The sequence below is a fragment of the Candoia aspera genome, chromosome 14 (assembly GCF_035149785.1).
Source record: "Candoia aspera isolate rCanAsp1 chromosome 14, rCanAsp1.hap2, whole genome shotgun sequence".
In the NCBI taxonomy this organism is placed as follows: Eukaryota; Metazoa; Chordata; class Lepidosauria; order Squamata; family Boidae; genus Candoia; species Candoia aspera.
The window spans coordinates 9,496,744-9,509,591 of NC_086166.1; the positions used below are offsets into that span (position 1 = coordinate 9,496,744).

The following is a 12,848-nucleotide window of genomic DNA, read 5'->3' on the forward strand; positions in this document are numbered from 1 at the left end:
AGCATTCCATATAAACAGCCAATGCAAAGGTACTTTGTAATGCCTATTTCACTTTCACTAAATATACACGTTCACACCAAGACATTATTAGCTGTCGGTGCAAAAGTATGATAAAAGATTTCAGGGAATGAGTAGATGTGGGCATGAACATCTATAGTAATGCAAAGGGCAAAAAAAGTAAAGTAATAAGGAGGTATTTCTTTGCTGAAACAATGCTGAAGTTACATGGGGTTTTGACAAGTTTAGCATACCTATGTTAAAATATGATATATTTAACTGTCCCTCACTGAATAATTGACAACTGGCTGGATTCACACCAATGTTAGGACAAAACTCAACAAACCACAGCATTATGAGTGAAACCAGCCAGCTGGGTGTCATTCAAAAAGCCATGATTGATGTCAAATCTGATGTGGCATCAACAATGTCTGCCATATTGCCAAGAAATATCACATAAAGGATTCTGTAAGTTTTATTTATAAAAAATGTTCTAAAGACATGGAAGGCTGCCTTAAACAGATGTAATGACATCTCTCAAGTTATTTATTTCTCCCATCCAATATACCAGTTCATCTGGGAAAATATCTTTAATAAAATGACTGAATGATGACCGTTTTGAAGAAATGTCTTAAAATTGCCCTCTCATCAAATATTGATATTGGTGATTACCTAAAACGCTAACTGACCCACTTGATTCTATTTCAGAAACGCATACGATCCATCGCTCAAAGGCCACGGCAGAATGGCTCAAGAGATACATGCCATGTGCGCATCAGATCCACCCAAACAGCCTCTCTTTTCGCTACTCAAAAAGCATCAGAAATAATATTCCGAAAACGGGCAAGAAAATATTGCGACTCATTTGTTGAGTAAGAAGCAGACTGTGCCCAGGAACACCAGATGCTAGGTATCCATGCTGGAACTCAATCATCAAGCAGCAATCCAAAGGATCAGCTTTTAAAGGAGGCTGTTTCTAGGAATATCAAGGCTGATGATCACAGTAATAAAAAAATTAGATTCTTGACCCATTCAGACCTGAGAGCAGGCAAATCTTAAATCTTGGCCATTCGAGGAAGATAAAAACAGAATCACAAAGTTAAAAAAAGAGAAGAAAAGAAATCCAAACAGCAGGGATACAGCAAAGCAACACTCCCCATCGAAATGACTTCCCAAATTGAATCCAAGACTTCTGGGGTGATTTGATGCCACCCAACCCGTTCAGAAAAAAATCAGCCTGACCTGATGGGATGAGGCTTCGGATCAGGCGGCAGCCCACCAGCACCCCTGCGAGACACGCTCGGGGTCCACCCACACGACCCGGGAATGTCTTTCTGGGTCGGCCGGCCGTTGCGACTTGGGGGGACCATGTGCACATCTGGGGGGTCCCTGTGTACGAACCACTCCTCCGTACCTTTTCCTTTTCCAGTGGGGGCTGCGCCGCCACCCCCACCGCCTGCGCAGGATGCCTGGGGATCCTTCCTTAGCCTCTTGCTCTGAGGTCGGACGCTGGACCGGAGGAAGTGATGCTGGTCGTGGCCGGGGGCTGGCGGCGGGCCCGAGGCGGGGGGCGAAGCCGGGGCAGCCGAGGAGGGACCCCCGTTCGGCTCGCCCCGAAGGGCCACCTCCTCGCCTTTCTTGGTGCCGGTGGGGCCCCCCTCTCCAGCTCCTGCTTCGGGGCCCCCCTCTTCCTCGCCGGCTCGCTTGCCCAGCTTCCTCAAGCCGTCCTCGGCGCTGGCGCTGCTGCTGCCGCCGCCGTGGTCGCCCAGCTTGACTGTCATCCTGCCAGGGGGAAGAAGAGGAGGAAGAGGAGGAGGAAGAGGGTGAGGCTGGCGGGCCCAAAACGGCACCCCGGGCTGGGCGGCCGGGGGGCCCCGCGCCCCGCGGGGGGACGCCCCCCCGCGCGGAGGGGGCTCGGGGAGCATCCCGGGCGGCCCCCCCCGCCCCCGCGGCCCCCGGGCGCCCTTTTCCCCCCCGCGGGGAGAAGTTTAGCCGCAGAAATTCCGCTCAACATGGCCGCCGTTGTTTGCGACTCAATCCCCTCTCGCCGCCTCGCCTCGTCCCGACCCGACCGCTCGGCCCACGGGCGGCGTGGGGCCCGCGGGGCCCGCCGCCTCGCCCGAGGGGGGCCCGCCCCGTCCGGCGGCCCCCGGGCCCGCCGCGGAGCCCCCCGGCGGGCGCCCCAGCCCGGGAAGCGGCCCAACTCGGGAAAGTGCTGGGCAGGCGGCGGCGGCGGAGAAAGAGCCACCCTCGGCGGAGGCGCCCGGCCCAGAGCGCGCGGGCGGGGGCCCCCCGAGCGACCCCCCCGCCCCGTCCTACCCATGGTGCGGGTCTGCTGGGCCGGGGGGGCTCTTCTTTCTCCTCACCATGGAACCGAGGCGAGCCGAGCTCCCGAAGCGGGGGCATTCATATTCCTAGATGCAGCAACCCAGCAGCAGTTTCTCCTCCTCTCTCGCTCGCTCGCTCTCAGTGCGAGCGAGGGTGTGCGCCTGTGTGTGCCTCTGGGTGTGCGTGTGCGTGTGTGTCTCGGAGTGTGTCTCCCTCCTTCTCTCCAGGACGGGGACTGCAAAGATTTCCAACTCTTCCCCCCACCACGCTATAAAGAGGAAGCCCCTTTCCGACACGCACCCGAAAAAGACACGCGCGGCTCTTTCTGCCAGGGAGGCGCTGGCCGGGGGAGGCGAACAAAAGCATGGAGGGGCCCTTGGGGGGGTCTGGGGGTGCAAAACGGCACACACACACACAGAGGGGGGCAACCCGCGGCGCGCCCCCTCCCCGCGTCTGACCCCCTTTTGCTGAACTTACTTGCTCTTACATTGGAAAGCTGGAGGGTGCTTTATTTGTTGGGGGGTTAAAAAGGGGGGGGGACAGCCAAGTTTAGGTGGGTTGGAGGAGTCCAGGGAGAACTTTTTTTTCTGCAGAGGAGGGGAATATAACCCCCCCCCTTTCAGTATGGGGAATAAATGGCTGCTGAACGTTTAGATTCCAAGCAACTCCCTCCTTTCTGTCCTTATGGCGTCTTTCCAAATCAGGGGTCACCCACTTGCCAGGTAGAACTTTTTAATCAAAGGGGCCATCCAGACTTGATAGTGACCCCTTTTTTTTCTGAGGATCACATCACTGGGCTGATTTTTTAAAAAAAATCTAATCTAGGCTGGAAGCCTGCAAAATGGTATTAACCACTTAAAGCCCCCTTTTTAAAAATAAGAAGAAAACATTTGAAAAGGTGCAAAGCAAAACATCTTTCAACATCTATCAGGACACACAGAAATATCAGAAGAGACAGCTGTTTGGAAATATACTCTGAAAAATTAAGCATTCTTCAGGATATATTAAGAAGTGGCCCTCATTTATGACCAGACACACACACGACCATCTTTTCAGACTAGAAATCACAATTCAGCTCCCATGAGCAAAGGGCTAATAACTAGCATAACAACAACAAAACAACAATAATAGTGGAAGAAAGGTATTTCAGGCAAAAGACTCAGCATCCTTCAAAGAATATAATCCTTTGCTTCACTGCGAAGAGAACTTGAATACAGAGTATTCTTCTATTTTATACCCATTTTAGAACATGATCCCAAGAAGGAAGTTCCCTGACTTCACTGGAACTTAATGCCAGAAGTTTAGAAATCAAAGCCTATAAGATCACATTCTTGGTACACTTTTTATTCATTTGGGGATACCCTTGTTCAGCCTTGGATAGGGTCAAAATGGCCAAATGAAAACAATAGGGCATTATAACCAACGATCTGCAGAATTGGCTGCCCAGGATCACAGAGGCAGAGAAACAGGTCCATGGGCCAAACATGTTAAAGTTGTTAAATAATCACATATGTTATTAGACTATTAAAATATCCCTGATCCATACTTGGGGGATGATTAAGTAAAGGCATGACACCCCAGATAGGGAAGTGGCATTGTCAGCAGGCTGGGGCTACTGGCCCGTTCCAACATGCCCAACTGCATCATCATCATCATCATTATTGAAGTTAACCAACCGTTCCCCCCCCTTTCACATGGCTGCCAGATTTCCTTCCCTCCCCGCATCCTCCCCAATCATTTCGCCCACCACACCGCCACCTCTGCTGCCAAAGACATTGCCTCGGTCAATATTTACTCGTGCCACCGCTCTCTGCCCTCCCCTCCGATGCCACCTTCCCATTTTTGCCTTCCTCTCCCGCAGCCCCTCTGTCCCCTTCGCGGTGCAAGCTGACCACCGCCCGGCCTCGCCTCTCCAGTCCCTCTCTCATAAGGAGCCCAGCCGGGGCTCCCCATAAAACTCCTCCCTGCGCCCCCCTCGCGGGACCCCAAGGTGGCAAGGCGAGATTCCGCGGAAGTCAGTCCCGCTAGTCGACGTGCATCGCCCTTGATGGGGCTGCAGCCCATCGCCGCCTTGCAGAGCGGGCTGGATGGGCGGGGAGGCACCCCCACCGGCATCCAGGCCCCCCGGGCCCTGGTCCTACCTGATGCATGGGAATCCCCCGGCAGCAGCTGTGGCGGGGCACCAGCTCCCGGCAGCGCGCAGGCCGTTCCGCTCCCCGGCGGCTCCTCCGCCCCGCGACGCCTCCGCAGGCGGGCGCCTTCCGACGCGGCCCCCTCCCCGGCCCACGAGCGCCCCGGCTTCTTCCGCTTCCTCGTTGCCGCCACACGCCGCGCGGAGACCGCGGAGAGCCCGGCGCGCGAGCCCAGGAGGCCCAGCGGACAGCGCGACAAGCCACGCCTCCGCGGGGGAGGGGGGAGAGAAAGAAAGACAGGGAGGGGAAAAAAAAAAGAGGATCCCCAAACAAATGTTTTCATTGGTCAGCGGCGGAGGGAGGGGAGGCGGAGCGCGAGGCCGCGGAGGCAAAGGTGACCAATCGGAGCGCCGCGCGCGGCGGATGACACGGGACGCCCAGGGCGCGAGGAGAGGCGGGATGAGGGAAGGGAGCGGAGCGCATGGCCGGAAGTGGTTGAGACGGACGCTACTAGCTCCGAGGAAAGGATGGGCGGGGATTCAGTAAGGGGAGGGGCTAGGGCACTTCCTGGAGCGTCAATTGGCTGATTCCTGTTGGATGGGCAGGGCATGGGACCATTGGCGAAAGAAGTGGAGGAATTTAAAAGGCTGCAGGCAGCCCTGTTTTCCCGGGCGTGTGCTGTATCGAGGTGATAGGGTGGAACTATTGGCGATTAAACCAAGCTGATAAGATGGGGACTTTATTTCATTAAAGCTATTGCCATTATAAAAATAACTAGTAACGTCAACGAGACGACAGGCTTCTTGTGGTCCTTGGAAGAGGAAAAATCACGTCATTCAGGGTCGTGCAGTGGTTAAAAAGTTGGATCAGGAAGGGTGAAAGTGGGATCCGGGTTCAAATGGCACCCGGCCGTGGAAATGCACTGGGTGCCCCTTTTTTGCCTCCGGCTGCTCTGTCTTGCAGAGTGGTTGGGAAGATGGAATTGGGAGTGACTCATGGAGACCGCCTTGAGAAATAGAAAAGTAAAGCAAAGCTCGACTGCAAATGGCAGACAACGAAACTGACCTTAGGATGTGCTCACGCCCGTTAGATTACGCTTATGTGGTCATTAATGTGGCTTTTCAGCCTGCAAAATACGAGGAACACCCGAAGACGTTGGATCCAGTTACAGGGCCAATTTATGCATGGCACGGAATCCAATAAGATACCCAAAGAAGGGAGCGGAGCGTTAAAAACCTAATTAATTAGCTGCCATGTAAAAGTCGAATCACATTTAGAAGAGGCATCTTTTCCAACCCTTCCTACAGATGCCGGAGATGGATAAAGGGCTCTATTTATTTGGAAGCACAGTGCTGGTGCTACCGTCGAGCTCTCTCGCTTCCCCACGGAAAAGGCGGGGGGGGGGACATTTTTGCACAGAAAGAATGAAACGTCTGCAAGAAAACAACGAGGCTCAGAGAGCACCAGAGACTCCGCAGGCGAAATTTGTTTGCTTGAGAAGAAACCACCAGCAACACGTGTGGGGTGTTTTAGCGCCTGTTTGGGCAGAAAGTTCAGAATGGGAGGGGGAAAAAAATGATATGCTTCTGCGGACCGAAGGGCGCCTTCTCCGCCGCTTGAAGAAGCGACGCGCGAAAGCATTCGGGAATTTCCGTCCGGCGTCCCCTTCGGGAAGCCGCGGCTCTCGTCGCTCTCCCTTCGGGTATTTCCGTGAGAGGGCGCTCGCCGTTGCCAAGGGCAACGCGAAGCCTCCCCGAGAGTCGGCGGAGCGGCCCACCAGGCCTCGCTCCGGTTCGGGCCGCGTCGGTAGCAGGTAAGGCGGCGAAGTCGGGGTAATGGGACTCGCCTCGCTGCTTTCGAGGCATCTTTCGAGCGGGGGCGAAAAGGAGAACCTTTGGCCCGGCTAGCACTCCGGGGGAGACTCCGGGGGCTTTCCATGCCTGCCTGGCCTTCTCCTGAAGGGAAACCGTGGGTTTTATGGAAGCGTGGATGGGAGGCCACTAGGAGATCCCTGGGCTGGCAAGTCGGGAAAACATCCCAGACGAAGGCAAAGGCAAACCCCAACCCCATGGCTGTGTTATTGCCATGCCACCTATGGGGATGTGCCCATGGAGTCCCTAGGAGTCAAGCTGGGCTTAACTGTCATGCAGGAGGTCCCTAATGGGGGGTCAGCAAGTGGAAGTACCTAGTTAATCTTGGCTAGTCCCCCCCACCCCCAAATGCCAATCATCCCTGCTGGCCCTTCATAAGGCTTTAAAGACATGGTTGTGCTACTGGGCTTGGGGATCCAGATGTGTGGCACAGCCTGTGCAATGTTTGTATTGATTTGTTTCCTGGTGGTTTGGGGTTTTTTTTACCTTGGCTGCTGATTATGTTTGTATTATTGTTATGTGTATTTGTATTATTGCTATGTTTGTTATTTTTAAATGCTGTTAGCTGTCCATTGTGATTAATTTGAAATAAATAAATTTTAAGTGGGATCACATCTACTTAGTATTTGAACGGGACACCACCAGGAAATCTCAGGGCTATAGGCTAGACTGGGGAGTTGACTCAAAAAAGACTTTAGGTTTTTTTTTTAATAATATAGCAGGCAGTGTTAGCTTCTCCTCTTCCATGCATTCCAAATGCAAACATCTGCAATGTTTAACTTATTTTGTTTGATATGGCCACCCAGAAGATCCTGGGCAGCTTTGGACAGGAACAGCAGTCTTAAAATAAACCATGATTTGTCTGATTTGGCTACTTGGACTCTTCATTCCTCCCATATTCCAGTTGGAGCAAGAACACTTTTAACCTGTGTGTATTGCCCTCCTGTGCGTTTTTGCTTCTGGTGGGAGGGCAGGGAAAGAAAAGGTATAACATTAAGAGTTAAATAATGGGTAGAATTAAGTCCTTCTGCTCGCAAAGAAAATTTATTTTTGATTTATTCAGTTTGTCTGAACATGTAAATCACCTTTCAATCTAATATTTGGGTCTCACTCTTCAGCTAGTTATACAATAAATACAGTACTTTCTTTGTCTCATAGGTATCTGGCCATGGCTGTGTACATTGACCATCGAATAGAAGCTCTTGAGTCCCGTGGCCCACACTCCCACATAGCTTGGCACCGTCTTCAGCCACTTTTGGCTGTTGCATCCATTAATGCAAACTCTGGTGGTAGTGTGGATATTTTTCTAGAACAGGCAAGTGTTCTAAAACTAATTTTTTTCTTGGTCTAGTCAAGATCTAGGCATTGTTTCACATGTACTTATTATATGTGGTACATACACGTACAGGTTTTTATTAATGTAAAAGTGTTGAAGGCCGTTGAGATTGATTATTGTCATTACTATTATTGCTACTGAAGTTTGCATGTAAAACATTAAAAACAAAGCACAAACTCCATGTTCACAGACCTACAATCCAACAAAAAAGACATAGGAAGGGAACAGGAAAGTGAACAAATTCAGGCACCAAATCTTCATAGGCTAGATAAAAGGCTAATAACCAGGATTTCAAGCATGGCCACTTGACTGACAGAGGACAAAAATGATAATGGGTCTTAGCAATTGCTCAATGAAGGTTGCTTTCAGATACCAGTCTGATTTATTAGCTGTACTGCTACTCATCTGTCTTTTCTTCATATCCTGTGGCACAGGCAGAGAAGGAAAGAGCATTTGGCTTTATTACTATTTATTTACATTTACTGGCTGCCCAACTCTTTAAGTTTGTAGGCAGCATCTTTCCACTGCCTTTTTCAGAAATGTAGTGTAGGAGAGAACTACTCTTGTTCCCATGCTTCATTTTAAAAATGTCATCTCCCTTGTCCATCTTCCTTTAACTTTAAGCATACAACAATGGGAATGAAATCTCTTCCTTTTCCATCGAAGGCAGAGAGGAAAATTTCATTGAGCCTTTCAAAAGCTGTCACCTAGCTCTAATAAGGGACAGCTGACATATTCTGCTCTAGCTCCAGGTTAGGGTGAAATTACCTTTCCTTTCTGTTCTTGGGAAAGGAAAAAACACATTTATTTCTCTGCAAGTTGGCCTTATGGAGGTAGGACCAGGAACAGCTTCCTTCAAACCTGGAGGAGGAACACTGGTTTGTTTTATTATACATTCCTTTCTTTTCCTGGCAGTGCGTGTATCCCTAAAAGTTTTCTCCAGCTCCAAAGTTCACCAGAAGATTAAAAAAAAAAGAAATGTTCCCTGCATTATACATAAACTTAGATTTATTTGGAGGACAGAGATTTATTGAAGGTTTAGACAAAAATATATACGGTAATGATGCCATTCCCTCCTTGCTCTTTTTTCCCCCCCAGGGAGAGTATGTGTGTGATGCACACTTGGAAAGAAACTTTCGGGCCACGTGTCTCAGTTGGCATCCCTCCAAACTGATCGTGGCAGTGGGTTGTGAGATGGGGGATGTGGTGGTAGTAAATAAACAAGACAAGGAGCATCATGCTGTGCCTTCCAACCATAATGCTGATATTTCAGTCCTAAATTGGAGCACTAATGGTACGCGTCTTGTGTCTGGAGATAAGGTAAGTAGCAAAATCAAAATGGTTTTTGAGTAGCACTTCAATGCATGTTCTGTACATTGTCTGTTTAACACAGACTGTGGAAACTTCTCTTGTAGATGGGAGTTTTTCATTTACTTGTAAAGGGAGGGGGAAAGTCAAGTGTATTTTTCCAAGGCTTTTTATTCTCTTATGCCAACATTCAAAGGAGAAAACAAAATGGTTGCAAACTGAAAGTTAAACCCTGCGACTTGGGTGATCCATTACGGGGGTCATCTATGTTTAAAACACTCAGATACATCCATTCTCTGGTGCTGTTCTGCTTTTTAACCTTTTTTTCCCCTGCACATCAGAAATTTTATTTATTTTATTTTATTTATTTATCAAACGTTATCACCACCCATCTCCCTCCCAAGGAGGGACTCTGGGCGGTTTACAATAAAAGTGAAATTAAAATCAAGTTACAAAAAGCAGTTACAAATACAATAAATACACTAGAAATAAAATGTGATGGAATCTAGATGGCTGAGAGCTCTTATCAGTCTGATAATTGCTGTTTGCTTTTCATTTCTGTACGTATTTGAAATTTTCAAAGAGGTGAGGAGCGTGATCATTTTAACAGTAAACATTGCCCAGGCAAAACTAGATTGTGGTGTCGCTTTTACCCTGCAACTCTAATGTTTTTTGAAAAGGTAGTTTTGCTCTATTTTCTTCTCTGGAATTGCACTCTTGTTCGGTTACTTGACAATTAGCTCAACTGGGATTTGATTCCAGGTGACCCTGCACATCTTGGCAATACATTAAGAATTGGCTTATACATATGGTAGGATGTGGTAGATGTAGGTTAAGCTCCAGGCTTTCTTAGATATTGGAGGAAAAATGCCAAATCTCTTGTGCACTTCCAAGTCAATTGTATTTAATCAGCTAGATACCTTTTTGCTGGTGAGCTGGAAGGAACTTGGATGATTTCACAATCTATATTCCAAATGGCTGAATTGACCCTAGGTAAGGATGGGAAGTAGGAAAATGCTCTTCAGATGAACAGAGCAATTTGGCTTGACTGCTTCTAACCGATGAAGATGCTTAGGTGAAACAATAATTAAGCATGAGATTTTTATTGTAGCGGAGAAGTTTGGTGTTTTAGTAGCCTGTTCATGATCTACAGCACAGCAGCTACTGTTGGCAGTCTGGCCATGAACCTGCCAGACAGGAAGATCATGATGTGCATGCTGATGCCAATGGCAGCAATGTTCTGAGCCAGGATTTGACACCACTGTAAATGTCACCCTATCTGTGCTTCTCCTAGAACACTGAACACTGATTTATATTTACTTCAGAGCAAATTATGGCACACACGAGATTCCCTTGGCATATCGGATAAGAGAAAATTATAAGCTGTTTTGTTCTAAAATGAACATGAGAATTGGTGTTTAACGTATTTTGGTTGGTACGCTTACGTATGGCTAGTTATTGAGAACTTGCTTCTTAATCTCAAGTTATCAGTCAAGATGTAAGCTCACCTCAAGACAAACCAAGACTACAAATTGCAGAACAAATGGTCAATAAGAAAATATTGATAGATTTCTCTCTCTTTCGTAGCTCGGTGTTCTTGTATTGTGGCGGATGGATCAGCGGGGTAGAGTTCAAGGCCCCCCTTTGTTAAAGCATGAGTACGGGAAACATCTTAATTTCTGCATTTTCCGCCCACCTCCTCCTGGGGAGTAAGTATGACACTTTGGCCAGAATTTCTGTCCTTTGATACCAATTTCCACTGGAATAAAAGCTTGAAACTTCTTTGGTGTTTAGGCATTAGTATCTGTGATGAATCAAATGCCACTTTCTTCCCTCTGTTTCATGTTTTCTTTTAATCGTTCCTTAGCATTATCTGTTTTTATAGTGTCATCCTCAGGTCGAAACCTTTTATTTTATTTTTTTAACCTTCTATTTTTTCATCCTTTTCCTCCCTACCTTTCTAAACTATCTAAAAATGTATGGTGTTACTTTCAGCACAGCATGAGTTTCAAACCAGACGGATGCCTACTGTTTCCTTTTGTGCTATGCCTTAAGTGCCCATCACAAAAAAACTTTAATATTGGAAGGCATGTTTGTAATCATTAGGGGGCTGCTCTGGGCTGGGGTGAGAAATCCCTTGCTGTTAAGAAGGGGTTGTTCTTTCTTGTAATGGGAAGCTCTCGTCTTGTAGAGCCAGAGGGTGCCAAAACTCAAATGTTCTTGCTTGCAGAGATTTGGTCCAGCTCGCCAAAGCTGCAGTGAGTGGCGACGAGAAAGCCCTGGATATGTTTAACTGGAGAAAATCTGGAATGGGGATGCCTCTCAAAATGGGACCCCAGGAAGGCCTGTCCTTCTTTGTTAGTGTGATAGATGGTAAGAACAAAGCAGCTTTGGTAGTTCTGTTGGGAAGACGGTCTAGTTCTGCTTTTGAGGCTCACAAGCACACACCTTTTAAAAACAAGAACGTTTTGGGTGAGATGAATCTTCACTCCCCATGCAATTCTTATGGTGGCCACTTTGGAAGCTCGCAGCTCCACCTGTCGGTAAACAACAGATGCATGGTTTTAAATTTGGCAAGTTCCTCATTGCTTTGGAGATCTAAACAAGGCATTGTGAGAGCTTGAATCTTGCGACAAGTGGAGAGAGAGAGAGAGTGCTCTGAATCTGCTACATGTAACACTCTTATTTGTTCAGACTGTTAATACTGCGAGTGAATAATGCCACTTTCTGTAGTGTCTTCTGGGTCTCCATGGATTCCTTTTAGCCTATGCATTCCTGTCTCCCTTTTATTTTTCAGCCACTCAATCAGTTTTTGTCCTTTCATATTAACGCAGTTCTTCCTGTGCACGTTTACAGGAAAGGCTTTGGCTACAAGGCAATTAAGAACCCAAAACAAAATAATACCTTTGTCTGTAGGTATTGTAGAAGGTCTTGAAATGGTGGGTGGCCTTGCGTAAGCGAACCCAGCACTTTGTCGTCCTGTGTGCCTGAGTGAAATGAAAATGGCCAAGGGCCTTTTTCAAGATGGGGCATGAAAACTGTCTCCTAGCCACTTGGAATTTTGGAACTAAACGAGGAAGATCCTGACATCAGCAGTAGCTTCCCTGTCATTTGCAGGAGCTCTAGGTTTACCGGACTCTTGAGCTGAAGCTCAACTAACGGTTTTGTTGGCCTATGCATCATTTTTTTAGGCGGATTGGAATGAGCCTGTGTGTCCTGCCAGCAGTGATTTTTGTCTCCATATTCTCCGACTCAAATGAAATTCTAATCTGATTTTAGCCTCAGCTGAGCATAGAAAAGAAAGAGATTAACTTCCAATAGAAGAGACTGTCTGTAGTTCAGGGACGAACTGTGGAGCCCTTGGTGCTCTCTGAGCTGGGTGGCTGGCCTGCAGACGTTTCAACGCCTGACAAGGTAACGTCATCATAGCACTGAAGATGTTGCCTAGTCAGGTAATGAAAGGTCTGCAAGCAACCAACCATGCTCAAAGAGCACCAAGGACTCCTTGAACTATTATTTATTAGTATAGTTGTTTAACAGCGCAGCTTATAGGATAGAGTTATGGAAATTTCTCTTCAGTTAAACACGTTGCTATATTACCAGAATGAAAAATGCATTGATATAGATACAGATTAATCATTAGGATACAGCAAAGTAAAGAGGAGAAAATAGCTAGTCTCTTCTGTTCTTTACTCAGCTGTATTTATTTACTTATTCAATTCCTATAGTCGCCCATCTCAACAAGTGACTCTTTGTATCCTAACAATTAATCTGTTTTTCCACTGTAGTTTTCTTAACCATCAAACTAGTGGATGGCAGCAGTTATAATACTTTTTTTTTTTTTTTAAACTGTGATAGAGTTTACCGTTTTTAGTA

General features: G+C 47.7%; 2 protein-coding genes across 2 annotated transcripts in view; one reads left to right on the forward strand and one right to left on the reverse strand.

The window, feature by feature from the left end:
* The window catches only part of CRAMP1 (cramped chromatin regulator homolog 1), a 43,157-nt gene extending 38,478 nt beyond the window's left edge, over positions 1-4,679 (reverse strand). The window contains exons 1-2 of the mRNA XM_063314808.1: positions 4,467-4,679; positions 1,412-1,779 (exon numbers count right to left, since the gene is read on the reverse strand). Of these exons, the coding sequence (XP_063170878.1) occupies positions 1,412-1,778 (367 nt within the window). The 5' untranslated portion in view covers position 1,779; positions 4,467-4,679. The remainder of the gene's footprint in view (positions 1-1,411; positions 1,780-4,466) is intronic.
* A 1,520-nt stretch (positions 4,680-6,199) lies between these two features.
* The window catches only part of IFT140 (intraflagellar transport 140), a 72,169-nt gene continuing 65,520 nt past the window's right edge, over positions 6,200-12,848 (forward strand). The window contains exons 1-5 of the mRNA XM_063315179.1: positions 6,200-6,270; positions 7,487-7,647; positions 8,767-8,984; positions 10,560-10,681; positions 11,203-11,345. Coding sequence (XP_063171249.1) covers positions 7,497-7,647; positions 8,767-8,984; positions 10,560-10,681; positions 11,203-11,345 — 634 coding nt within the window. The 5' untranslated portion in view covers positions 6,200-6,270; positions 7,487-7,496. The remainder of the gene's footprint in view (positions 6,271-7,486; positions 7,648-8,766; positions 8,985-10,559; positions 10,682-11,202; positions 11,346-12,848) is intronic.